Source organism: Xyrauchen texanus, chromosome 3 (assembly GCF_025860055.1).
Source record: "Xyrauchen texanus isolate HMW12.3.18 chromosome 3, RBS_HiC_50CHRs, whole genome shotgun sequence".
Classification (NCBI taxonomy): Eukaryota; Metazoa; Chordata; class Actinopteri; order Cypriniformes; family Catostomidae; genus Xyrauchen; species Xyrauchen texanus.
The window spans coordinates 38,324,749-38,351,523 of record NC_068278.1 but is presented as its reverse complement, the minus strand read 5'-3'; the positions used below and the strand labels follow the sequence as shown (position 1 = coordinate 38,351,523).

The window sequence follows — 26,775 nt, the reverse complement described above, 5'->3', positions numbered from 1 at the left end:
AGTTTTTCAAATCTACTTTGGTCGCTAGTGGATTAGCATCTAATTCCCTCTCCGATGACTCCAGATAATCAATACATTTCGCAACATCCCCCATTCTTGTAACCAACTCAGTGAATTTCATCTCCAAGGAAGTGATTGATGTATTACAGCATGATCCTCCAAGTCTGCTACAACTTTCACCAGCACCACCAACATGCTCGCCAGCTGACGCTTAATCTCTCCCGCCGCACCTTCCAAACCGAGTTCCTGGTCTGCGGCCCTGTCAGGGGTATCAGCTTGAGTACGTAAGTGTCTTTTAATGTCTCCATTCTTTGACATATTGACCTCACAGAACAGTTATGGAACAGGGTGTATCGAATCTCACCGGTTCATGACACAAAAAGAATGAAAAATTAGCAAAGTGCGCAGAGCTCGCTGTTCACACGTCCGACCCTCACATGGCATCCGCGACTCCCCAAAGGTTCCAATTCTTAATAAATAATATTATATTTGTTAACAATTTTATGATGACTAGATTTTTTTTGGTGGAATTCTTGTCTCCTTACAGAGGACTGGACACTGAATACTGAATTGTAATGCCACTTGACAGCTTGCATATTGTATAATTTATATACAGCTTAACTTTTTGGTATTATGTGGAGCGGGATGTGGTCATGTGTCTGTCACTGGGGAGAGATGAAGCTGTAAGGGCCATCAACTGGTGATTAATGATACGTAATAGCCTTTCTGGAAACTGAAAAGTACGGAACTCCAGTCCATAATTTTAAATTATCAGGGACTGGTTGTATCGAGTGACACTGAAACCCATGAAAATACAATCCAGTCATTTGTCCCAATGAGCCGTCAGGAAACACTTTTCCAGGTGTCTCACCATAATCCTATGGTGGGTCTTAGGAAAAGAGAGAAAATTACACTGTTTAATGGCCTGCTTTTATTGGCCGGGCATACACGGGGATGTACGTAGATTGTGTGCGGCATGCCGGGAATGTCAGCTGGTGAATCCACCGGCCACCCCAAGAGCGCCATTGCACCCATTACCGTTTATCGAGGCCCCCTTCGAAAGAATTGGTATGGACCTCTTCAGGCCATTGGAGCGGTCAGCATGCAGATACCGCTTTGTCTTAGTATTGGTGGATTAGGCGACATGATATCCGGAAGCAGTGCCTTCAAGCAACATCTCAGCACGCAGTGTTGCGGAGGCACTCTTCAAAATTATCTCCCAGGTGGGGATTCCGTAAGAAATCCTCACCGACCAAGGCATGACGTTTATGTCACGACCACTTTGCAAACTTTTTGGGGATTTGCTGGGGATTAAATCGATCCGCACCAGCGTTTATCACCCGCAAACTGACGGGCTGGTGGAATGGTTTAATCGCACCCTGAAAAACATGATTCGTACACCAGGATGCTAGAAATTGGGACAAATGGCTGGAACCCCTATTATTTGCAGTCAGGGAGGTCCCACAAGCCTCCACAAGATTTTCCCCCTTCAAGCTCCTGTATGAACACCGGCCCCGCGGGGTGCTTGACATCATACGGGAGGCGTGGGAGGAAGGACCCTCCCAGAGCCAAAATTTTATTCAGTACATCAAGCAAAGCTACACACACTGGTTCAGTTGTCATAACAGAATTTGCTCCAAGCTCAAGAGACACAAAGCTGGCTCTGTAATAGGGGTTTCAACCATATGGCACAGAAATACATGGCGACGGTAGTTCTGAAGAACCGCTGTTATGAATTGCAAGAGGACGCAGACGAGGGCAGATGAGGAGTGGGGATCTAAATGCGGTTTTATTGTAAAAGGTGAAGACAAACAAGACTGGAACAAATAAAACATCCACGATGGAAAAACCAAAGATATAAACAGGGGGAAAACATCCACAACGGGCTCAGGCAGGAACACAGACCAGAATATACAAGGAATAAACATGCACTAACAACCTTCACAAACAAGCAACGATCGACAAGGGAATGGAAAACAAACAGGGTTTAAATACACAAGGTAATTAGACTAAATGACAACCAGGTGAAAACAATGAGAGAGTGATGAGGGCCGGGAATCATGGGAACTGTAGTTTGTGAGAGGTGACACAAGAAACACGGGGCAGACAACAGGGGATCGTGACAACCACATCTGTCGCTGCCATTGGGGAGAGAGGAAGTCATTAATCACCAGGGCCATCACCTGGTGATTAATGATACGTAACACCTGTGTCTCATTACAGTGATGACGGAGATGGGCTCGAACAGGCTGCCGAAACTTGCAACTCCTATGAAAAAAAAAGTCATACACGTGACATCTGGGACGGCATGATGGTGAGTAAATGATGAGAGAATTTTCATTTTTGGGTGAGCCATCCCTTTTACATCCCCAACACAACCAACACAAACTTATGTTATAGAGAGGAATCACACAAATCAAAATTAGGCTTTGATCAATTGACTTTTAGAAAAGCATCTTTTATTTGCAGGACAATATTATTTTTCAGTCTAGAGTATAACTATAAAATGTTACATTCTTATAAAATATATACATGTTTATAAAATATGCACTTTACATATAAAATAATAACATGTAATTGAAACTAACATCTTTGAACAACAGCACCTGAAAAGTCATTCTCTCCTCATCTGAGAAGAAGAAGTACAGTGTACAACTACCTGTTACCTAACTGGAAATCTTAATGAAAGAAATTAAAGTAACAGGCATTCCACATATTTTTTTTAACAGTCAAGAGAACATAACACCTAAGAGTCCTTATTTTGTTTGGTAGTCTGGACAGAAGATCCCACTAAAAGTTACTAAAAATGCTATCAATAGATGTACACAGGACTGAGTTCCTTATAGCAGACTGCCACAGTGTATTGTGGTGCATGTTCTGTTGTTTAATAGGTACAACAATAACCTTCATCATGGAGACGACAGCCAGCCATAACTTTTATACCATTCTTTATTCTAAGTCCCGAACTGTAATACACTCAATATATGTTCAACACATATAACCTATATAATGGAATACTACCGTATATAACCTAATACTACAGTGCATAGCTGTGTATTACAAAAGCAGTACAATGCCATGTGATTGTTTAGCTTGGGATAAATTTTGAATGCAACCAGATGAGACATTGAGAATGTATGTTCTCTTTATTCCTGAATAAAATGCAACACTATACCCATTCTATATTTTTATAGAATATAATTTTACTTAAAAAAGTTTCAATGATTTGGAAAGTTGCTTACACTGTTGGGTTGATGTGATCCAGTATCCTGTTTCACTCTAATCCATCTTTTATTTTTTCTGTTGCTCCTTTTTCCTTTCTCGTCTTTTTTTGCTGTATTTGTTGTGCTGTCACTGCTTTAAGAAGGACATTCCCCTGTGTATACAGAACACTGCAGGGTTATTAAGTTAAAATCAAGTGCTGTCCCTTTTTCCTCTGGTCACATGCCTCAAAATAGTTCCTCCTAGTGTTGCAATATAAACCACAAACCGGCAGCTTTTTGCCCCCTTGCTCTCTCTACACTACACTGCTTTACTCTGATCTGTTAATCAGATCTGCCAGGTTGTTTGTCTTTTCCAGTGAGCTGGCTCTGAAAACCAGCAGTCTGAGAACCTAAGTTCCCAGAAAATAAGCACCATTGAGGGAATTATTAAAATGGAAAACTTAACTTAACTAATGACTTTTATACCCAAAGTTTTATACAAGTTCAAAGGGATGTCTTTGCTTTCTAATTATATAATTATTATTACTTCATATTGTTATTTTGCTATGCATTTTTTATTATAACATATAATTATTATGTTTCTACTCCAATAAATTGCCACGATGTGATCAATTGTTTATTATAACATATAATTATTATGTTTCTACTCCAATAAATTGCCACGATGTGATCATTTATATGTTCGCTGAGAATTTCCTTTTCATTTTAGTGCATAAAACTCAAAAAATGTATCCGGGTCAAAGTGGCTCAAAATAATGGAGCAGGTCACACATGATCATGTTCACTTATATTCTGAAATAGCTTGGCAGTGAGAGTCTCTGTCCAGTTATATTGGGCCTTTCTTGTCTTTACTTGGATAATCTTTGTATTTTATTCTGTTACGTTTTTTCTCAACGAGTATCACATATGCTGTGGTATTCTGCTGTCCAGAAAATTCACAAGTCTGTCATTCTTGTGAAATCATCTGTCCAAGAACTTCTCTAAAAAACAAAGCCAATATATAACACAGATGCATTCATTTGAATACATTTTTAACTGCGCATGTTATCAAACATGTTCTCTTTAATTCAACCATAAATTTATTTTATCATGATATGTGTGATATTAAATGTGAAATTAAATAATATCTATAACATAGTAACAAAGATGAGTTGAAACCAAACTGTGAATGAAGCAAATAGTCACTACTCAGAACTTCAGTCAACTTTACTCTACATGTGAAATGGCATAACAATCCCCATTAGAAGTTACACCAAAAATAAAGACATTTAAAGGTGCATCAGTGATTTTTGAAGTATGCTGAAGTGGCTTACATTAGGTTACACTGACACCTATCGGCCTGGGTGCAGTATTATTCAAACACAGTAGTTTTCAGTTACCATGCCATTGTAAAAATTCACTTTGCACAGTAAACCAGGATTAATTAAATCCATGAATGAAAGTGTCCATTACCAAGGCAGTTATAGCGAGTAGTATTCAGCTGGTCATGTGATACTAACATGGCTGCCTCTATAAAACGCCCCTGCTCTATGTAGAATAAAAGAGCTTTTGTAAGGTTATTGATATGACTGAACTCTTCATCTCACATGAGTGGTCATGAATTTATACATATGTTTCAAAATGACTATTAATTTCTTTAGAAGTAAAACTTTTTAAATGAGGAAAAACCAGAAGTGACAGCCCACTCTCAATAAGTCGGTCTCCCTGCACTTATATATTTGTGTATATCAGAATACTTCACAATAAACATAAACTATATTGTTTATAATCAACATCCTATAATTAATAGTTTTATATATTGCCATAGTTTTATATTCGATCATGTTATTCGCAATACTTCATGGGATTGTAGTTTTTGCCCCCTTGAAAGATGGCAAGTACACAGACTTGTACCTGTGGCTTTTTGTTGGCTTTTCCAAAAAATTTTTGCCTTAAAATAAAGTCTGTAATGTTACGATTTACCTTGGAGCTGGTTGGTTTGGTTCATGCTTCACAACTATTTAATGGAGGTTTTTGTTTTTTGAAGTCTATGAAAGAAATTAATGGGAAAAATACTTCCGGAACCCTGACACTGAATAAGTGGGAGGGGCACTGTTGCACTATATTTTTCAGTTTCAGATGCCACTGTAGAAATTTTGTATTCACAGTCAGCCATGATAACTTCAATCAATTATTGAAATGGTCAAATAACAGGATGGTTACTGAGTAGTATTCAGCTGGTCATGTGATTCTGACATGGCAGCCCTCATGTGCGGAAACCACTCCATGTGGAATAAAACAGCTTTTATACGGTTATTGATATGACTGGACTCTTCATTTTAATATGAGTCATCATGATTTCCTACATATGTTGTCAAATTACAATTCATGTCTTTAGGAAAAAAATTACTGAGTGCACCTTTAAAAGGGAACTTTTTATCTGGCTTATAATTTGTATTACTCTTTACTATCGCCTAGTGGTGGAATAACACTTAAACATAGCCTACAACGAAAAAACATTGCCATTGACGCTGCTTCGAACTAAGAACAAACAATAAATGTTTAAACAGGGGTTGCTTTTGTTGAACAGCACATAAATCCTATCGTTGTTCGTAATTAAAGATAAAAAGTAAAACTGTTGTCACGCCAGATGTTTGAGGTTTATTTAGTCTATCATTACCCTATTTTGAACTATAATGAAAAAAGAGATGTCTATACACTTTAAATAGCTCTACTTTCTCTCTTATCATTATCTGAATATGACCACCCATTGAAAGCCGCGGCTGTTTTTGTAATTAGTTTATGTGTTTGGAACATGCGAGTCTCCTCCGCCCCTAAGTACCCTGGAGCGCTTTTTCCTCGCGGCCTCACGAACAGCAGAGAGCATGCGCGCACCGGATCAGAATGTTGAGCTAAAAGGACTAGAGCAGAGACAGATAGACTCCCAAGAAAGCGCAAAAATATTCTTCACCTTAGTGAAGGAAACGACTGTTGACATAGAATATAATTTATAATACCATGACGGAGCCCCAGTCAGCACTGTTACTCAGGAGACAGCTGGCAGGTAATGTTTTGAAGGCTGTTGGCAAAGAAGCTCGATAAACGAATGCTTGAAGCGCCGGTGAACATGTAGCCTGCTAAAGCAGTGGCATCGGAGCTAGGGGCCGTTCACACCGAACACGTTTTTGCGTCTGTCTGCGCTTTTTTATGTAAACATGAGCTACACGGACGTCTTTAACAATTGTGCCGCGTCTTGAGACACTTGTGTGCTGTTCTATTCCTTACGACTAGCATTTTTAGCGGAACAACGCGTTTGGTCTGAACGGCCCCATAGCTGTTTACCGCTATTTTAGCTGCTAACAAGCTAAAGCGCTTGGGTTTTCGCTGCATGTATTGTCAAGCATTCGTTAGCCGCTACTTTAGCCTCCGTTCCCCAGTACGCTGACTAGTAAAATGCCTCTTGTTACTTTTAAATGCTATTTTGGTACCATTTATTGTGGCTTATAAAAGTAGGAGCTGTTGAACTTTTTTTTACATTAGTATAATTGATCCAATTTCCCTGATGTTATAGTAGAATTGCCAGGCTGTTTTGTCCCTATCACGCCGCTGTTGATCCTGCGTTATCCGGCCGGGCTGCTCGCAATCGGCTAGCCCGTGTTTTGACATCTGTGTCCGGATGCAGTTTGCACGTTAGCAGCAGCCTTCATATCGTGTCATTAATGGTAGAAAAGCTCGCTGTCATTGGACCCATTTCTGTTATCCGCCCTTTAGTGATCAATCAAGACATTGTTGTCGTGAGACAATAAAGGCGAGATTAATATGCGTAAAACTGTGTGCCAACTATCCGCAGCGGGGTGATCAAATCCTTTTGTTTTTCTAGCATAGCTAACAGACAGTTAGACCCCAGCCCAACTGTACTCGTACAGTAGATTTACATATACAGTGTTGGCCTATGTTTTGTTGATTTGATATTGGTGATTTAAAAGATCACCTATTATATGTGTTGTTACAAAGTTGTTTTTTCTGCTCTTTTTTTTGTCCAGCACACAGATTGTGCAACATGATCTGTGTGTCATCTTTAGTGAGCTCAAGCCAAAGAAGGATTTCTCCACTGGGCCACATTTGCGCAGTACAGCCAACGAAGTGAATTTGTAGTCAAAATAAGTAGATTACACCCATTCTCAGTTTAAACTTGGTGTGTGTATATATAAGAGCATGTTTTGGGTATGATTCATGACAGATTTCTCTTTGGAGACTTAGCAAACTCGTGAAACAACCCCCATCCCTCCTATTACTCATTTTACACAGGCAGAGGCAGCCTGCATATTTCTTTCCATGGGTCTACAGGGTGAGCATCACCTCGGCATGTCATTGCGTCAGGTTATGCAGTGGCCCTCTGCCTGATTGACTGATTCAGGAGAAAGTGTTGTTTTGCTTGTCTCTTTTCAGCATGACCAGCATGGTGAACTCATTACTCTCGTTCTAAACTTGGTGAACCCTCAGTAGGAGTGTGGGAACAAAAACCTCCAAACATCCATTTAAATTGGATTGTAGATATAGCAGCCAGGGAAAATGTGGGCACAATAGTTTTTCAACTTGGATGTGAGATTTTAACTGCCCATCTAGTGAGTTAGAGGAATTGATGAATCAGTGCTGTAACATTGAGTTTGGTTAGAGACATGATTTGAGAAGTTTGAAATATGTGAGTTCAAGGCTTTTATAGATTGTGATCAGTGGACCTATTATTATGATTGTGGAAGGGAAACCTTCAGCAATAAGGGAGTCCCAAATCAGCAGTAAGGCAATTGCTCCTTTTATCAATACCCACCTGAAAGCACAAGTGCAGCAGTTAGCCTGAAATGCCACATAGAGGTGATCGGTTTGTTTTTCCATCTTTCATATAAAATGGCTGATTTGTATCTTTTGTCATTTTCTTCATGTCAGAACTGAATAAAAATCCTGTGGAAGGATTCTCAGCTGGTTTGATAGATGATATTGACCTCTACAGATGGGAAGTGTTAATAATCGGTCCTCCTGATACACTCTAGTAAGTATACTTTGTTGTGTTATGAAATGCCACATTTGACAATTCCAATCCTTTGATAGCAGATGTCTGAGAATGTGTTGTAACTTATTAATACAGTTGTTATATCCTGAATATGTGCATCTTTAGGGCCAAAGCCCATATGTTTATAAAAAAGGGAGTTCTAATTGGCACTGTAATTGCAGAATATTTCAGTAAGTTGCACCCGAAGGGGGTACCATCAAAGTATCTCTCTTGAAAATCACATTAAGCATGTTGTATTGTCTGTTTACAGTGAGGGTGGTGTTTTTAAAGCCCATCTTACTTTTCCCAAAGACTATCCTCTCAGACCTCCCAAAATGAAGTTCATAACGGATATATGGCATCCAAATGGTAAGTTTGGGTTCACCCCACGTGATCTCATTTATTTATTTCTGCCCATGTTTATATTTGATGATTGAATGCTGAATGGCAGTCGTTTATTTGTTAAACCCAAGAAAGTTTTGTGAGATTTTCTTTTTTTTTTTTGTAAATTGTTTTTTTGCTCATCTCTGGACTGCAAGCAAATTTCTGAAACGAAGGATGGCAAGGAATAGTTATTAATATTCATGAGGAAAGCGATACCTGATTGGACAATCCAGTAATTCTCATCAGGCAAGCTCTACATAATTGGTCGGAGAAACTATATCCCAAATGTAACCTTACCCCTATACCTAACCCCAACAATTCAGGTAGCGCTGTATTCATAAATGTGAATGACTCTTCCCCTGCCAATCTGTCTTTCAGAAATATGTTGCCTGCTCAACATGGCTAAAAGCTCAAACACTTAAGTCCTCTGCCCCTTATTCTATTTTTAATTTTGGCTAATTTGATCCTCCAATAACAGTGTAGTACTCTCAACTCTGTTTAACACGTTACTATGTTTAAATGCATTAAATACAATTATTTAAAATGTATCATAGGAGTGGTGGTGGCATAGTGGGCTAAAACACAGATCTGGTTAGCAGAAGGTTGCCGGTTCGATCCCCACAGCCACCATTCTGTTCTTGAGGAAGGCACTTTACTCCATTTTACTTTGGGGGGATTGTTCCTGTAATAAGGGCACTGCAAGTTGCTTTGGATAAAAGTGTCTGCCAAATGAAAAAAATCTTTCTAATTAATTGGCTTGCCTGTGTAAAACAGCTAATCACTGATATTCATTATTTTCTCATTACCTGTCTTGTATTGTCTTTGCAGTTGACAAGAACGGTGATGTTTGTATTTCAATATTACATGAACCGGGGGAAGATAAATATGGCTATGAGAAACCAGAAGAACGCTGGCTCCCTATCCACACTGTAGAGACTATCATGATTAGTGTCATCTCTATGCTAGCTGACCCCAATGGTGATTCCCCTGCCAACGTTGATGCAGCAGTAAGTCCAATGCTAACTGAAGTGTCCAAAAGTTTTAAATCTGAAGTATCTAACTTTTTCAGTGTTAAAAATACTGTCTTCTATCCCAGCTTAATATGCAGAGACAACTATAATTCAGTCTTTAATAGGTTAACTTTCTCAAACTACAAACACTGTGTCTCTGTGGCACTATAAAAATTTATGTTAAGACCAATTTAGATCTGCCCCAATAACGTTACTCAACCAGTGGCATGATTTGGGGGTAGGGCTGCAACTAACAATTATTGTGAAAATGGACTAATCCAACGATTATTCGAAAAATTATTAGACTATTCGAGCGATTATTACAATGATTATTCATTAGCAATTAACCGACCATTTAGCTCGTGCCTTGAGTTTAAAGGTTGCATTAAACATGCTTCTTACTAACAAAATGGAGGACAATTTTTGGTAAATGTTTGGTAAATTTGGTAAAAAATTAACTGCTAAAAAATGATATTGTTAAGTGTATTTTTCAATGTTTTCCATTTAAAAAATATCTAAAAAAAAACCTTAAAACAAGATACATTTACTTGAGAAGCAACATAAGATATTTAGTCTTGTATAATAATACACCGCAACTGTGTCTTCTTCCTCTCTATCATAAACTTGCGCATAATTATTTGAGTTCCACAAGATCTCATGTTACATTCAATGAGATCATACGATTATTTGACAATGGATGTTTTTGTGGAAGTCGATATTGTTGAGTAATAGTTTTAGCCCTTGCTGGGGGTGGGACTATCTGACTGTTTGAACAACTGCAGGCGAGGGTGTTTTAAAAACATTGTTTATTTGTGCAATTCTGTTTGACTAGTTTCGCATAAATTACATACTTCAGCTTTAATATATAATATCTGTATTATTCTAGTTAAATTAATGTGATTCCTCTGTTCTGTTTTTGTTTGCCTCATTACACATTGATGAATGTGTGACATAAGTTAGGCATTCCCTTTGCTTGTGTTGTAAGTTGTTTCTTTATTTATTATTTAAGAAAGAGTGGAGGGAAGACAGACACGGCGAATTCAAAAGGAAAGTCGCCCGCTGTGTAAGAAAGAGCCAAGAGACTGCCTTTGAGTGATATTCATCCAGCAGCTTGTAGCATCACAATATATTCAGGGTAAGCAAGTGGACTTTTACCTCCTCCTTTCACTGCCATAGTCTTGTGATTGGTATAATTTTAACTGTACATGACTGTACAGTGTATTATTTTCAGGGCATTGTGCAGATTGAAGGTGTAATATACTGTAATAGACACTGTAATATTTAACATAATATATGAAAAAACAATCCATAAAAAGTCAAGGGGAAAATACTGACATGGCTGATTTGGATGATATTAAAATCCCTAAGAAGCTCTGGTAATTACTAAATTGCCCATGGACAACAACTCCTGTACAAATAGGGCTTTTGTAAGTCTGAGTAGAGTTCTGTCAAAGTAATGTTATGGGTAACTTGTTAGGAGTTCATGAGGCCTGTGTTTGAAATGGAGGTTCAGTGTAAAATGTGTTTTTGTTTACAGTACTGACTCTCTATTGTCTGCTTAGCCTTAGCCTACAGTCAGCCCACAAGAGGGATCTGTACACCCTCTAGTTCAGGGCCTTTGTAAAATACTTGCAGCACTGTTTGAGCTCATTCGTGCATTAATGGGCAATTGCAGTTGACACTCTAAAGCCAGTAGCGCACTTGACAAGAAGCACCATGCCATATTGCACAAGGCACAGGTATTGCGCACAGGACAGTGCGGTGTAGGTGGCAGTTCAAAGTTGTGAATCCAGTCACCATAAACCAAAGTTACAAATGTTTTTCTGTACATATTTAAGAGTGAACAAAGTGAATAAGTTTGCAGCTCACAACGCGCCAGCTGTAACGTAGGGTCAGATTGGATGAATTTACTAATGCTAGCTGCCTTGCTAACGATTAGGCTACGTCAGACACCGGATTTCCGCCTATGGTGTAGACATGAAGCGCTGCATGAGTTAACGTGGTTTCAAAGCACCTTTTAGACTACAACATTTTTTCCTTCTAAATGTGTCTTTATTAATCAGCATGTTACAAGCCTTTAATAATAAACAAATCAATTTCTGTTCTAATTTTGTGAAAATTAATTAGATATCTGGAATGGATAAGGAAAGACTAAAATTACTAGTTGGTAGACTAGTCTCTCACTTTAATGAAAATATACAAATGTTTTTTACATTAAAAAAAAAATAAACATGAAGGGACACCCCTGAACCCACTTTCAGCATCATTCCACAGTCACAAGGGCTTCTATGCCACATGCTTGTGTATCTGAATCTAAAGAAATATAAAAAAAATTTCATGTTTTAATGCAAAAATATTCCAACAAACTGGACTGATGTCACTATGCTATGAACCAAATATGCTTCAGATCACAAATAGATGATGTTTTAACATTAATTTTTAATTGATAAACTATAAAATATTTTGGTAAAAGATGGCCGTCTCTGGACCCCTGTGCAGTTTTGTAGAGACTATTGTGACTGTTTAGAATAATTTTTTTCTTCTATCAACTTAGAAATAAAAAAAAGAAAGTGCAATGCGTAAATGTATATCGTGATAAATATCGATATCAAACAATATGAAAAAGATTATCGTGATAACAATTTTGGCCATATCGCCCAGCCCATTCTCAATTGACCTTTCTTATCAACAAGGAGATTCCTTCCATTGAACTGCCACTCACTGGACGTTTTTTGTTTTTGTCACCATTCTGAGTAAATTCTAGAGACTGTTGTGTGAAAATCCCAGGAGATCAGCAGTTACAGAAATACTTAAACCAGCCTGTCTGGCACCAACAATCATGCCGTGGTCAAAATCACGGAGATCACATTTTTCCCCATTCTGATTTTCCTGACCCGTATCATTTAAGCATACGCCTTCAGATCAAAGATTTTTAAGATCATGAGAAACATTTCAGTCAAGTGTTTCGCAACATATTAATTTTCCACATTTTGTTATGTTACAGCTGTTACGTCCCTCCCAGTCTAGGGTTGGGAGGGGGTGACAAGGTAATAATGGGAATGGCAAAATTAATAAAACAAAAAAACTAACAGGCAGCTAAAGAGTGTCCTCTCCTGTCCCAGCTCTCACAAAGATCACTCCAATCTTAAATCAATCAAAGAATCATATTTATTCACAAGATCACCCATGAAAAAGGGAAGCTTCTAAAGGCTTCAAGAGGGGACCAGGCCAAAACAACAAACATAAATTTCTTCTGACTATTTTTAAGAGTACTTGCTAGCCTTTACAAATAAACTTTAAATCAACAACAAAACTCTTCCCTTACTTCCTCTCTAAACCAAAAACAGGAGAAAACATGATCAATAACAAAAACGGCGTCCTCCTCCCTACGGCTTCCAAAAAGAACCAAAAAGAATAAACAATGAACTTAGGATTCTCTGGGAGTATCAATATAGAACAAATAACAGATATTTAACACTTACCACAGTTACTTCAATAAGCAACAGGCTGTACAATCACAATTGGTTACAACTAAGTTGAGGAAACACTTGACATGACACACCAACATTACCACAATTGCTAACTGTCTGGGGCAGGAGAAAACTGTCTCAGTAGCCTGGACACCACAAAGGCCTCGCTCAAGTTCACTCTCCAGCTTTATCTTTAAGCTCTCCATCCAGAAACCAATCAGAACAAGGCAGTAATCATAAGGTAACCATTGTTGGCTGGTGTCCATTAACCTTTGCAATGAGGAGAGAGAGTGAGAAGGAGAGAGAGAGAGCAAAACACCACAAAACACTGCCACAATACAGACAACACCTACACAGGAAGCAATACAATTATCATTGCCCATGTATCACATAAATAATTACGCCCTGGGACGTAACACAGCATTATTCCAAAATTGATTAAATTGATTATTTTCCTCAATTCTACAAACAATACCCCATAATAACAATGTGAAAGTAGTTTGTTTGAAATCTTTGCAAATGTATTACAAATAATAAAATTAAAAAAAAAAATTAAAAAAAAAATCACATGTACTCATGTTCCCAGCCTTTGCTCAATACTTTGAAGCACCTTTGGCACCAATTACAGCCTCAAGTCTTTTTGTGTATGACGCTACAAGCTTAGCACACCTACTTTTGGGCAGTTTCTCCCATTCTTCATTACAGGACCTCTCAAGCTTCATCATGTTGGATGGGGAGCATCAGTTCACAGCCATTTTCAGCTCTCTCCAGAGATGTTCAATCAGGTTCATGTCTGGGCTCTGGCTGGGCCACTCAAGGACATTCACAGAGTTGTCCCGTTGCCACTCCTTTGTTATCTTGGCTGTGTGCTTATGGTTGTTGTCCTGTTGGAAGATGAACCTTCGCCCCAGTCTGAGGTCCAGAGTGCTTTGAAGCAAGTTTTCATCAAGGATGTCTCTGTACATTGCTGCATTCATCTTTCCCTCGATCCTGACTAGTCTCTCAGTGCCGCTGAAAAACATCCCCACAGCATGATGCTGCCACCACCATGCTTCAATTTAGTGGTGGTATTGGCCAGGTTATGAGCGGTGCCTGGTTTCCTCCAGACATGACATGACATGACATGACATGATGCTTGCCATTCAGGCCAAAGGTTTCATCAGACCAGAGAATTTTGTTTCTTGTGGTCCTTTTTGCAAACTCCAGGCAGGCTGTCATGTGCCTTTTACTGAGGAGTGGCTTCCGTCTGGCCACTTTACCATACGGGCCTGATTGGGATGGTTCTCCTCTCTCCACAGAGAAACGCTGGAGCTCTGTCAGAGTGATCATCGGGTTCTTGGTCACCTCCCTGACTAAGGCCCTTTTCCCCCAATCGCTCAATTTGGCTGGGTGGCCAGCTCTAGGAAGAGTCCTGGTAGCTACAAACTTCCATTTACGGATGTTGGAGGCCACTGTGGTCATTGGGACCTTCAGTGCTGCAGACATTTTTCTGTACCCTTCCCCAGATCTGTGTCTCGATACAATACTGTCTCGGCAGTCTACAGACAATTCCTTGGACTTCATGACTTGGTTTGTGCTCTGACCTGCACTGTTAACTGTGGGACCTTATATAGACAGGTGTGTGCCTTTCCAAATCATGTTCAGTAAATTTAATTTACCACAGGTGGACTCCAATCAAGTTGTAGAAAACGTCTTAAGGATGATCAGTGGAAACAGGATGCACCTGAGATCAGGTTTGAGTGTCATGCCAAAGGCTGTGAATACTTGTACATGTGAATTTTATTTTTAAAACATTTGCAAAGATTTCAAACAAACTCCTTTCACATTGTCATTATGGGGTATTGTTTGTAGAATTTTGAGGAAAATAAGGAATTTAATCCATTTTGGATTAAGGCTGTAACATAACAAAATGTGGAAAAAGTGAAGCACTGTGAATACTTTCTGGATGCACTGTATGGCATAACTAAACATTGTGTGATGTGTTCTTTTGGAGTAATCAATTGTTGAAAGCTTGACATGTTTGAAAATCTCATTAGCCTGACATTTGGTTAGCTCTTATACTTGTATATGGATATGGTGTTTGTTTGGTTTTACATTTGTTGATATCTCTACTCTTATCTCTCTTATCTTTCACAGGTCTCCAGTTGAGAAACAACATGGCACTGTTTTCTTGCACTCTACCACCCTATTGCTGGACTGGTTTTCATTGAATGTTAGCAGTAACAGGCTGGCATTAATAGGCTGCAATATAACATAAGGCCATCACAGATGCTGACAGAACACGCCAAGCAAGTGCCAACAAAAAAAGAGAAAAAAACTTTACAATTATTATGCTTTTCTCCTTTTTTTCCAAGTCTATGAACTGATACAACTTTCAGGAAGAAATTGTAAAGAACTGTACATAGCACAGTCATAAAATCCGGATAATATATAATAACTGTTCCTATCCATCCACCGAGACTTAGTACCAAATAAAATAGAAGTTCTGTAGTTAGAGTGTGACATCCTGTAAAGTTTTTGAAGAGAATAGATCATCTTCCACCCTCCCCTCCTACTGCCTCAAATCTTCTAGTGTGCATCAGTTCTGTTACAGGTATGAGAGGCCTCACATACTCGCCTGTCAGTTTGAACAAATGTCTGCTTTTGCATTTCTCAATCATTAGAATTCCTCAAGTATGTTTGAAAGCTCTCACTTGGGACACTTCAGGTAAAATGAATAGCTGAAGAGCACATTCATTTTCTAATTGATTAGGGGGTCATGAAGGTATTTCTCTGGTTTGGTTTTTAAATGGGGTGGGAGGGAAGGGGAATTCTCTTGCTTTGGCTGAAAGACAGCTCTGTTATTGAGGATGACTGCATTCTGAGTGTCAGGTTCTCATCTTTTTCCTATTCTGTTTTGTTGCGGGGAGGCAGTGGCAAGGAAACCCATCAAATGTGATTTCATTTGTTTTTTTTTTCTGTGCATGTTTGTTCTATTTTTGGTTTTCAAAAGTGCCTCCAATTTAAATTGCTTGGCTTGTTACTTGCCCTGCATCAAAGAGGAGCTAACGGGATTGACGTGTTAACATGAAAACAACTCAACATCCTCTTAAGCTTGTGTGAATGTGTGAGGTGATTTTTTTTTTCTTCTCATAACCCTTGTACCAGCATTTAGAATTTTGTTTTGGTGTAGCAATAATTCTGCTTTACCCACTTGTATGTGGACATGTTAAAATTGGATATTCACATATGATGTTTTATAAGGAAGCATAGATTTCTCCCTTTCATCAGATCAGATTCAAAAATTTTTTTTTTTTTAGAGCTTGACATTTCTTTTTGTGTGGTGTCTTTGATAGGGTTCTTAACCATCCTTTAAATGTAGGTTGCTCGCTAGCAGTTTCTTGGATGTAGACAGAGTTGTGTGTCTGTGCATGTTTGAGAGATTTAGCGTGTGTGTGTGTGTGTGTGTGTGTGTGTGTGTGTGTGCTGCGCGCCTGTATCCCACTCTATCTCGTCCCACAATCTTTAATTCTCTTGTTGATTTTATTCTGGCCCTGACAGACTACTGCAGTTCTTTTGCCTAATGTACAAAGACAAAATACCGATGTATATTTTTCATGTTATGGAAATTGTCACCTCTTGTGAGTTCTTCTAAAATATATTTTTTTTCCAATACTTGTTTTTGAGCGTGCTTTCTGTGTGCAATTCAATCGTCTTAAAGAATGTTCAAAGTGTTGCTGCCCACGCGGATGTCTAATGACTCTCCATTTATGTTCATAACAAAGTGAATTTACAATTTTGTAAAGAGAAAATATTGATTGGTCATCATTAAGTGTAGGAATTTTTTTTTTAAATAAAAGCTGAGTTCTGTTTCAAATTGACTTCACCAGTCTATCAAGGCAAACTAGTGTGCAGCTGCTATTTAGGTCTACTGAGACCTTTATACAACAGATTTAGACGTTTTTAGAAGGGTTCTGGGATTGTGTGCAAAAGAGGGCATTTATTTACATGCAACACTTTATCCCTTAGAAGTCTGAAACAAACTTGTGGAAAGTAAATCGAATGTTTATCAGAATGGCAAAGATAGTGCACCAGCACTCAGGCACATTTGGCCTACAATTAAACGTACATATTTTTACATATTATATACTTTTGTCTGAAAAACTCACAAAGCGCTAATAACTTTATATAGATAGATAGATATACTAACGGTCAAAAGTTTTGAAACACTCAATCTTTATTATAATTTTACATTTTATAATAGTAAAGTCAACAAAACTATAGAATAACTTAAATGGAACTATGGGGAATTATGTTGTGACAAAATCCAAAATAAATGAAAACTTTGTTATATTTTAGCAACTTCAAAGTAGTCACCCTTTGCCTAGAATTTGCAGACATGTACACATGATATTTTCTCAACCAGCTCTTGAGGTATCACCCTGGGATGCTTTTTAAATATGATTGAAGGAGTTCCATCTATGTTGGGCACTTATTGGCTTCTTTTCTTTATTATTTATTCCAAGTCATCAATTTCAAAACCTTTTTGTTTTGAAATAAAACTGTAATTTTATAATTAAATACATTTTTATGGTGGCACAGTAATTTTTTTTGTCTACAAAACTAATTAAAAAAATTTAAGCATACGCCTTCAGATCAAAAGATTTTTAAGATCATGAGAAACATTTAAGTCAAGTGTTTCAAAACTTTTGACCGGTAGTGTAGGTATAGGTATATATATATATATATATATATATATATATATATATATATGATAGATGATAGATAGATGATAGATGATAGATAGATATAGATAGATACAGACGCTTAATATTAATAATGTGTCTAGGGGTTAGCTTGAGAGGAGGTAAGATTGCTTCTACAGACATGCTCCTCCCAAATCGAAACCTTTCTCCCGCGATCTCTCGCGATTTTAGGCGACGAGCCACGGAACAATCATGGCGGAAGGTATGAGAATGGGTTCTTTCTTATTTTTCACGCCCTTTCTCTTTCATGCTGAAAGCGGTTGTTTCTCTATGCGACAGACAGTTCTAATGCTGCATTTATTTGATATCACCACAGCAATTTGATGATAAATATGGCATCGCTTTGAATTTGACCACATTAATGCTTGGATTGTTTTTGTCTAGCTAGCTAGTTAGTTGCAAGTCAGCTGGTGGGCTGGGTGGTGGTAGTGATAATTCGTTGGGTGATTTAAGCTCCGATGTTATAGTTATAATACTCAAGCGGTTTGTTTTTAGTAGGTCGATGTCTGCCATTTATTGCATTGTTGAGATGAGAATTGTTGATGTGAGATTTTTTTGGGGGATCAATTGTCGCCCTGCGTTCTTATTTATCACTAGGTTTCTGAAATGATCTCAGAACAGTAATTTCCTTGTTGAATTATGGGTTATCACTTTCAGTGGGAAATTCAGCTAGCTGTTCAAACTGCCATTGCGTTGATCTAATGTGCATGACCAATGTATCTTGGAGTATTGACGTTTTTGGGTACATATTTTTATGTAGGTATATTTAATAAGTGAATGTGAATTACGTACTTTTTAAAATCATGTCTTTGCCAGTGTATTGTTCGTATAATTTATTTTTGCATCATAGTTACGTCGTAACAGGCGGTTGCAACCGTTACTTTGATCTCAAAGCTCATTTTTATCACCAGTGACATCTGCCCTGAGCTTCCCTCACAAACAAAATACCATTGCTGCGACAAGCTATAGGGGCCGTTCAAACCGAACATGTTTTAGGGTGCTGCGTATTTTAGACGCAGTGTCCGTCAACTAATAAAGAACTTAAGCTTTCGAGTTACGAGAAAACGCGTCCGGTCTGAACGGGTGATAATAGTTGTAGCTAATGCCTGATTAAGTTTTATTGTAGTAACAATACATTCAAGTAGCAGTACCGATGGCATCTTGGTTTAAACCTCTTTTAGTTACCATGTGAAATTTTTGCATCCATATTTCTTTCTTCAATTTCCTGATTCTTGAAATCACAAGTTATTTTCACTATGAATTAATTGTGAAAATTATGTATATACTTGTGGATGGCATAAGCAGGTCATTTCTTCACATGGTTTCCTCTCATCTGATTGGCGGATGAGCTTTTTAAATAGTTTATGAGACCTATTTGGATAGATTCCTCAGGACACAATTCTAGAATGGAGGCTAAATGCCAATGGCTCAAATATTAAACTGAAAATTTGCTAATCTTGCACTACAAACAGGCTTAATGGGTTGCAATGACTTATCAAGGCAGACTTTCTATCCCCAAGGCCTTTGCTGAAAATTGTAATACCTGTTTTGTCATTGAGTAACGTTTTGACCAATCACCAGGCTCCAACTTGGTGTTTTGGCAGCAATCAGAGTTTTTCCTGAAGATGTTAAAGGGATAGTTCACTCAAAAATGTCTCATCTTTATCTCACCCTCATGCAATCTTTTGCCTTTTTTTTATGTTCATGTGAAATATGTATTTGCGTCACTGCCTTTTTCATGGCATTTCCTACTACTTCACCCTTTTGCTTCATAATGTTTTGATTCATATTTTTTCCCTTCTCACACACCTCTTGCCCAACACTTTTACCTCTCATTCTATCCACCTTTTTCACATGTAGCAAAATTACCCATTATGCTTCGTGCGTTCTTCCAATGCAGATCCAACAGACTTCCGCTTCACAACTTATTCCCATTACCAAGCACTATAATATCACTAACAACAATCAAAAACCAAAGAACAGTCTGTGTTTACTTAAAGAAAATCACTTTCTCAATGTCAGCGTATGAAAATTAGGTTTCGATGGCAACCACAAATAGATGAGAACACAATCACACACATTTGCTTCCAATTCCTGTGCATTTAGGGAATCTAGAAATCTGATCGGATGCTTTATTAAGGTTCGAAAAAGAGGACATGTTCGTGAAAAGAGGGTGTATGTGTCATCACAGATTCCATTTAAAAACTTCCGATTTATGAATTATTTCTGCATTAACAAGTGCCGCCTTCTCTCGCACTTTGCCAACAAGAACTCTGTTTCAACTTCATTCACATAGACTCACAGCATGAGATATGAACCTCATAAAGATGATTAATAAAAATCAATAAGGAGCTTGGTTTAAATATTTTTCATCTTTGTATCTTCCAAAATGACGGAGATCATTATCTGTCAATGTGTTAAAAATAGGGAAGTGACAGAAAATTAGTTTAATGCAACCTCTGATAACATCACCTGGTTTGACTCCAAATGCTTCAGTATTGGCAGCTTTATTGAGGGCTTATTGATGTGATATTCATTTTCCAGTAGTTTTTATGCCACCTGTAGTTGTTATAACAAACCCCCTATAATAGCACATATTCATCCAGAGCCTCTACTGCTCGCAGTCATCTGTAACGTTAGTCTAGCTCATAACAACAACTAAGCGGAAGTGTGGAGCATCCGAGAGGAAATCTCTCGCTGTAATGGCCCCACCCATGGAGAAGTCAGGAAAAAGGTGGATACTTTTCTCTGTTTGATCTTATCCATTTATCTGTCCATTTTCTCTTATCTCCATCCTAATTTCCTCTCCAAATCTCTACACTTCGGTCTCCTTATTCTCTTCTTGTCGCTGTCAACAGAGGAGGTGCAGAAATTGCAGAAGCACCTTGCTCTGCTCAGGCAGGAGTATGTGAAGATGCAACAGAAGCTGGTGGAGACGGAGAGGCGGTGCTCCATGCTGGCTGCCCAGGCCTCTCTCCCTGGCTCCGCCTCCCAGGCCAATGAGTCCTTCATCAGCCGCCTGCTGGCGATCGTGGCTGACCTCTTCCAGCAAGATCAGTACAGGTGAGTTCTAGAAGAAATGGACAAACTGTGACAAACTGCTGAATCGGTGATTCCATATCAAAATTTGAAGCTATATATTGCATATATAAATCTGTTTTAGGGCTGTTAAAGACCCCATGAAATTGAAGTTAGAAGTTTTAACTAAAATTAAAATTCTGATACTTTTAGCCAATGTCTAGTAGTTTTAAGGTCCTCTATATGATAGCGTAATAATGTTGACAAAATTAGCTTTCAGCAGATATATCCTAAGCATTTAAAATCTGCAGTCTCTCTCTTCCAGCTAAAACGATGCAGGAAAATTCTTGAATTCACAATGTTGCTAAGGAATATTGTCCAATCAAAGGCTTTCTGCAACAAGAATACATTCTTCCCTTACATCTGTTTAGTGTCCCTGTCTGTGTTTTAACCACCGCATATGTTGCCTTTGCAGGGCACTTTGAAGGTAGCACAGTGCATGCTGTTGAGTCCTTCCAAACAGAATTTCTATTAAGAATCACTTTAAAAGTGAGTTCCGAATGAAAGTTATCACCTTATTTATTAACTTCGTTATCAGCTTCCAAAAATGCATGTCGAGGCACCTACTCTCCGTTTCATTTGTCAATTCAGTACTGATATCACTTCACAATTTCCCTGGCTGAACACTGGCTCTGGCACGAGAGTCTGCACAGTGGAAAGGGGGTATGTGTGTATGTGGCTTTGCCAGACTGCAATGTAAATTAAACCCTATTGGCTATTTATAAAAAAAACAAATCCACAAGCCGTTCGCCATGTCCTGCCCGAACTTCATGTTTTAGTAGGAAACTGAGAATTTGGTCGGGGAGAGAGTTTAAATCGTCATGCAAATAAATCCCATTGGTTTTAAACAGTAGGCCTAATTTTCTTATGAAAGAAAATAGCCTAATTTCTTTTAATTTTTAGTCAAATTTAATTTCTTCTGCCAGTTTTCAAGAGGTTTCCTGGTTATAGGAATAAGTTGTTGATTGTGACTTTCTGCAACTAGCAATATAAGTTTTGATATATATTTTCATTTTTCTTCTAAGGGGTTTAAGTGTATCTTAACTGTTTCTATGGGGTCTGTAAAGATGTGAAGTAATATTACAGTTGTATTTCCTTTTATTGCACTGTGTGCTTATGAGGTTACAGAATGACCCATCTGTGATTTTGGCCAAGACCTTTGTCTCAGATTGTTCCCCTCCAAGACCATAAATAATACATAACACCAAATACATCAAATGATACACTAGCTGATGACTGCACATTTTACAGCGAGCTATGTAATACCTGTTGAGTAAGTCCAGTATGAGTATGACAAAGTTTTCTCTTTCAGTGATCTAAAGGTGAAGATTGGCGAACAGAATCTCAGTGCTCATAAATTCGTGCTGGCTGCCCGGAGTGAAATCTGGAGTTTAGTCAACCTGGCCTCCACCTCAGAACTGGATCTCTCAGGTAACAGTAAATTCTCTGTTTCATACAACCTGTATTCGAGAGGTAGTGTATCTAGATTATGTTTTGGTTGAACAAAATGCAAATCCCTCTAAACTGAACCTCTCTTTTGTATTGGCATTTTTGTTTTTAGAGGCTAAACCAGAGGTTGCCATGGCAATGCTGCGCTGGGCATATACGGATGATCTTGAGTTGAGCGAGAACGATGGCTTCCTTATCGAACTGATGAAGTTAGCCAACCGCTTCCAGCTTCATCTCCTACGAGAAAGGTGGGAACAGTCTGTTAAGAATAAAATATATGATTTACTGGATGGATTCATGACTAATAAGCCACATGTTGCATCTTAACATCTCATTGTTATTCACCGTTATTAAATGTCTTGCTGCATACTAATAAAAGCCCTGTGAAACTGCTCTTTTCGATCAGTTAGATCACTCAACATTTTAGATCATTTCGATTTTAAAGCGCCACTCAGCATCGATTGATATGAAGCACAATGACTTTTGGTGATGTATAATTGTTGCTCTCGATGTATATACATTATTGGCTGTAGAGGTAGAGAAGAGTAGAGGGCCTGTTCTAATGCGTCATGCCATCAATTTGAGCCACTCTGGTCCATTATTGAGTTCTGCCTATCAAAAGATATCGACATCTCTCTGAAAGCATCTGCTGTTGTACTTGGTGTTTATCTGAAAGAGGCTTTTGTGAGATCCCCCATCATCGTTGTACAATTGTGAGTCAGACATTTAAACCTGTCTGGGTGCTTTTAAGTCATTTTAGTTAAAAGCATCTTCTTAATGACCTGCAAACAAGCTTTTTGTGCTTTATGCTACTGATCACCTCAGTTTTGTCCAATAGATTTATTTTTAGTTATTAAAATATAAAATGCTAAATCAATTTTCTTTCTAATTAAATATGTTTTAGTCATTAATAAATAGTAAAAAAAATATTTTTAAAATGCACTCTCACATTAGATGAAAACTATATAAATAAAAGTGGGTTTATTTAGCATTGAGTGGGGTCACCTCATGGGTGCAGACATGACAAGCAGAATGCTACTCATCCTATCTTCGTAACCCTCCTATTATCAAACACTTAATTTCAGAAAAAAATAATCATGGCTGACAGTGAAAGCTTTTTGGTAACTGAAGACTTTTGCTTTGCCTTGATTCTGCAATCAAGCCACTTGCTGTCAGTGTAAGTCCTAGACGAATAACACATCGTCCAGTGTAACATACACACATTTATAGAATGTACTTTAGGATTCAAATAAGTCTTGCAGATGAGGCTGACAGTGTCGTAGGCACTTGTTTTAATTTGTTTTTGTCTGAGGTGATGTAGCAATTTGTAACAATTGACAGAACACAAAGTAAACTCAAAAGCTATGTTGTATTCCAATGTAGATGTGAGAAAGGAGTGATGTCATCAGTTAACGTGAGGAACTGCATCAGGTTCTACCAGACAGCCGAAGAGCTGAACGCCACAACATTGATGAACTATTGCGGAGAGATCATTGCCAGTCACTGGGTAAGTCAATAACTAATCAGTATTGAAAATCATCGACAATCAATTTCATTATCGATTAGTTGGATATCTGCGCTGAGCACGGAGAAGCTTCGTCAGCGACGTCACTTTAGAGCCCTGTGAAAAATGTGTTTCATGATAACTCGTTTGAAATACGACGGAGACAATTTGAAGCGGGAAAAATATGACCCAAGATGCCAATCGCACGAGAGCACTATAAACGCTTCAAAGAAGATCATAATAAGCTTATAGTGTAATGTAGACTGGTTGCTGCATCAGGTGCATTGAAAGAGGACTTGTTATTTCATGCACTTAAGACTTCTTTCCAGCGCATAACTTACATTTTACTGCTATTTTGTTTGTTTTTTAATGTATACATTTGATAAATTCAAAATCAGGCATGTATTTCCATTTTGCAAAAATCATTTGTTGTGTGTCTCTGTTACACTTTACAGAGCATGAGAGCACGTCCACGTCATTCAAACTGATTGCAATGGAGAAAGGGAGCCAAATCAATTTGATTACACGTGTGCAACATCATGCACGATTTCAGTTTCAATGTAATCGGTTATGCAGCTTTCATAGATGTCACAATGTCTCAGAGGTCCAAGTTTGCTAGCTTTTAAAGTGTTTTGTTTCGTTTCTCATCATGTAAGTGCATGTAATACAATGAGCTTAGGTTGTCTAGAAAAAAAGAAAATCTAGAATGAGACTTTTTAGCGCAAGAGTAAAGTTGATGATTGTACTTTATAAACTCTATGCTGAATATGGTAAATGGTCTGCACTTATATAGCACTTTTTTTTTTAACCTTTGAGGTTACCAAAGCGCTTTACACTGTGTCCCAATCACACATTCACACACCAATGGTGGCAGAGCTGCCATGCAAGGCGCTAGCTTTTATAAATATAATGTATAATAATGCTAAGGGTCCTGATATTTGATAGTTCTGATAATGCCAAATGTAATGTCTGATGTCACCTGTGAATGTATACAGTGTTAAACATTTTTTTACTGGATAAGTATACTCTACCATTAAAAGTTATTTTTTAGAAAAGAATAATTTAGAAACATATAAAGAGTGACTATAATTTTTAAAACTTACAATATGAATTTTAAATACTTAAAATGTTTGTAATCAGTAACATAATTATGTCTATTTCAGCTGGGCAGAATTATTCATTTTTTATTCTGGTGTCATTTTGCCCTCTTCTGAGCTGATGTTTGTCCAACTCCATCCCTGATGGATCATTTTACTCTTTAATGACTTGTACTATTTGTTAAGCTTTACAAGTAAAGGAACTGTTTTGCATATGTCCTGAAAGTAATAATAATATTAATAAATTAAAACGTAACTTTTCATGATTCAGGCTTTGTTTTAAATTTTTTTGAGATTATAAAATTGTGTAGTAGAATTCAGTACCATAAATTGAGCCAGATATTCTCACCTTTTACAATTTCATTTGAATAAAATGCAGGAAATAAAAAGTTTATTTTTCAGATCAGAAAATAATCATTAGTTGCAGCTCTACTTAAATGTCTTATTGAAGATTGCAAATGTTTTTCTTCATTTCTGGACATTTGTTTCAATTGCCAGTAGTTCACTACAGTTCCAAACTAAACCATCATTAGTTAAGCCTGCTAAGACTAGCATAGCATTATATAGCCCATACTTGTGGTTGAGTATTTGAACAAACCCCAGCCCTCCTTCACCGTTTGTACTATGAGCTTGATTACCTCAAATTGTGTGGCTGATTGTGAGAGAGATTTGCTCTTGATTTTCTTAATAATTGGAATTGAAAAAATCAACAACTTGGGGAGTAATTAGCTGCCTAGCAACCACATAGCAATGCCCTAAACTAGGGCTGGACAATAAAACGTTATTGACATTTATTGGAAAAATAAATCCTTGATATCGACAAACCTTTGTGTAATTTTCTAAATTTAGACCATATCTAGATGTTCTACATCTAGATAATCAGATCAGATATATTTAGCTAAAAACGCAAGCATTTTGGCAAAGTTATACATGGATAACTGAATCACAGTTGTAAGGTAATACAGTTTTACCCAGTAAAGAGACCAGTATGAACGATGATGACCAGGATTCAAAGTTGAAGTTTATATCAGTTGAGAGAGTTTACTAAAGACAAAATTCTCTTCATTTGCATAGGCAAAAGACAGAAACAAAAAATGAGTTGTGGATCATATCATAAGTACAGAGTTCTGATAGGTGAACTGTACAGATAGTTCTTGAAACATCCAAACATGGTGTTCTGTTCAACTACCTGAATGCAGTCGTTAAGAAGTCAAGTTGTAAAAATCAAGTTGTTCTGCAGATACAGGTCAGAGAAAAGTCCATAGATCGAGGGCTCTTCTCCTTTTTTGATATCATTGGTATTCAGTTCCTCTGACTTAGTCACATGCCTCAAACCTCCAAACAATTCCTACAATAACACCATTAGACAGAACAAAACATAGTTTTTCATGATCCATAGTTCTGTCACAGGCAAGATAGTGTTTCTTCTTCTTGTGATGTTTATTGGTGTTGGCATCAAGCTTATGTTGCATTCCCGCCACCTACAGCGCTGGAGTGTGGAGCATCACAAGAAAGTCTTTCAGTGGAGTCAAAGTCCTTTGAAGATGATTAAGTTGGCAACATTTTATCAAAAAGAAGCCACACACCTTATGTAGGATTCAGTACTAAACTGAGTTGCTTCTTAAACTCCAAACTGATAGGTCGCTTACCCTGTGGAGTTTACGTGTAAACAAACATGTTATTTTTATTACAAGTTATCTAACAAAAACATGGAATGCATTTCCTCCACCATTAATGTTATGAAATGGATATTATGATAAATATTGATATGGCCATATCACCCAGCCC

The 26,775-nt window shown here is 37.8% G+C and overlaps 3 protein-coding genes across 6 annotated transcripts in view; 2 read left to right on the top strand and 1 right to left on the bottom strand.

The window, feature by feature from the left end:
• Positions 1–3,397, bottom strand: part of LOC127620621 (protein spinster homolog 3-like) — a 28,074-nt gene extending 24,677 nt beyond the window's left edge. Inside the window, exon 1 of the mRNA XM_052093805.1 lies at positions 3,243–3,397. The gene's annotated coding sequence lies outside the window, so the exon portion shown is untranslated. The remainder of the gene's footprint in view (positions 1–3,242) is intronic.
• Positions 3,398–6,108: 2,711 nt separating this feature from the next.
• Positions 6,109–16,949, top strand: LOC127633453 (ubiquitin-conjugating enzyme E2 G1-like). Of its 2 annotated transcripts, none has more exons than XM_052112557.1 (6): positions 6,109–6,267; positions 8,148–8,250; positions 8,522–8,619; positions 9,463–9,641; positions 10,654–10,779; positions 15,251–16,949. In XM_052112557.1, the coding sequence occupies exons 1-5, from the start codon at positions 6,222–6,224 to the stop codon at positions 10,738–10,740; spliced, it is 513 nt and encodes a 170-aa protein (XP_051968517.1). In that variant the 5' UTR covers positions 6,109–6,221; the 3' UTR covers positions 10,741–10,779; positions 15,251–16,949. The 2 variants fall into 2 exon arrangements, with proteins under 2 accessions (XP_051968517.1, XP_051968528.1); XM_052112568.1 differs by lacking the exon at positions 6,109–6,267 and adding an exon at positions 6,361–7,551.
• A 1,070-nt stretch (positions 16,950–18,019) lies between these two features.
• ankfy1 (ankyrin repeat and FYVE domain containing 1) overlaps positions 18,020–26,775 on the top strand; it is a 28,699-nt gene continuing 19,943 nt past the window's right edge. For 2 of the 3 annotated variants that reach the window (XM_052105781.1, XM_052105761.1), the window contains exons 1-5: positions 18,020–18,061; positions 20,718–20,922; positions 22,250–22,368; positions 22,499–22,634; positions 23,770–23,893. In XM_052105781.1, coding sequence (XP_051961741.1) covers positions 18,052–18,061; positions 20,718–20,922; positions 22,250–22,368; positions 22,499–22,634; positions 23,770–23,893 — 594 coding nt within the window. In that variant the 5' untranslated portion in view covers positions 18,020–18,051. Of the gene's footprint in view, positions 18,062–20,559; positions 20,594–20,717; positions 20,923–22,249; positions 22,369–22,498; positions 22,635–23,769; positions 23,894–26,775 lie in introns of those variants that run through there. The other variant, XM_052105772.1, reaches the window with a different exon arrangement.

Excerpts from the sequence above, each read along its gene's own strand:
- LOC127633453 (XM_052112557.1), top strand. The coding sequence starts at position 6,222 with ATGACGGAGCCCCAGTCAGCACTGTTACTCAGGAGACAGCTGGCAG. Across the intron at positions 6,268-8,147 it reads ACTCAGGAGACAGCTGGCAG|AACTGAATAAAAATCCTGTG; the intron begins GTAATGTTTTGA and ends TCTTCATGTCAG. Across the intron at positions 9,642-10,653 it reads CTGCCAACGTTGATGCAGCA|AAAGAGTGGAGGGAAGACAG; the intron begins GTAAGTCCAATG and ends TTATTATTTAAG.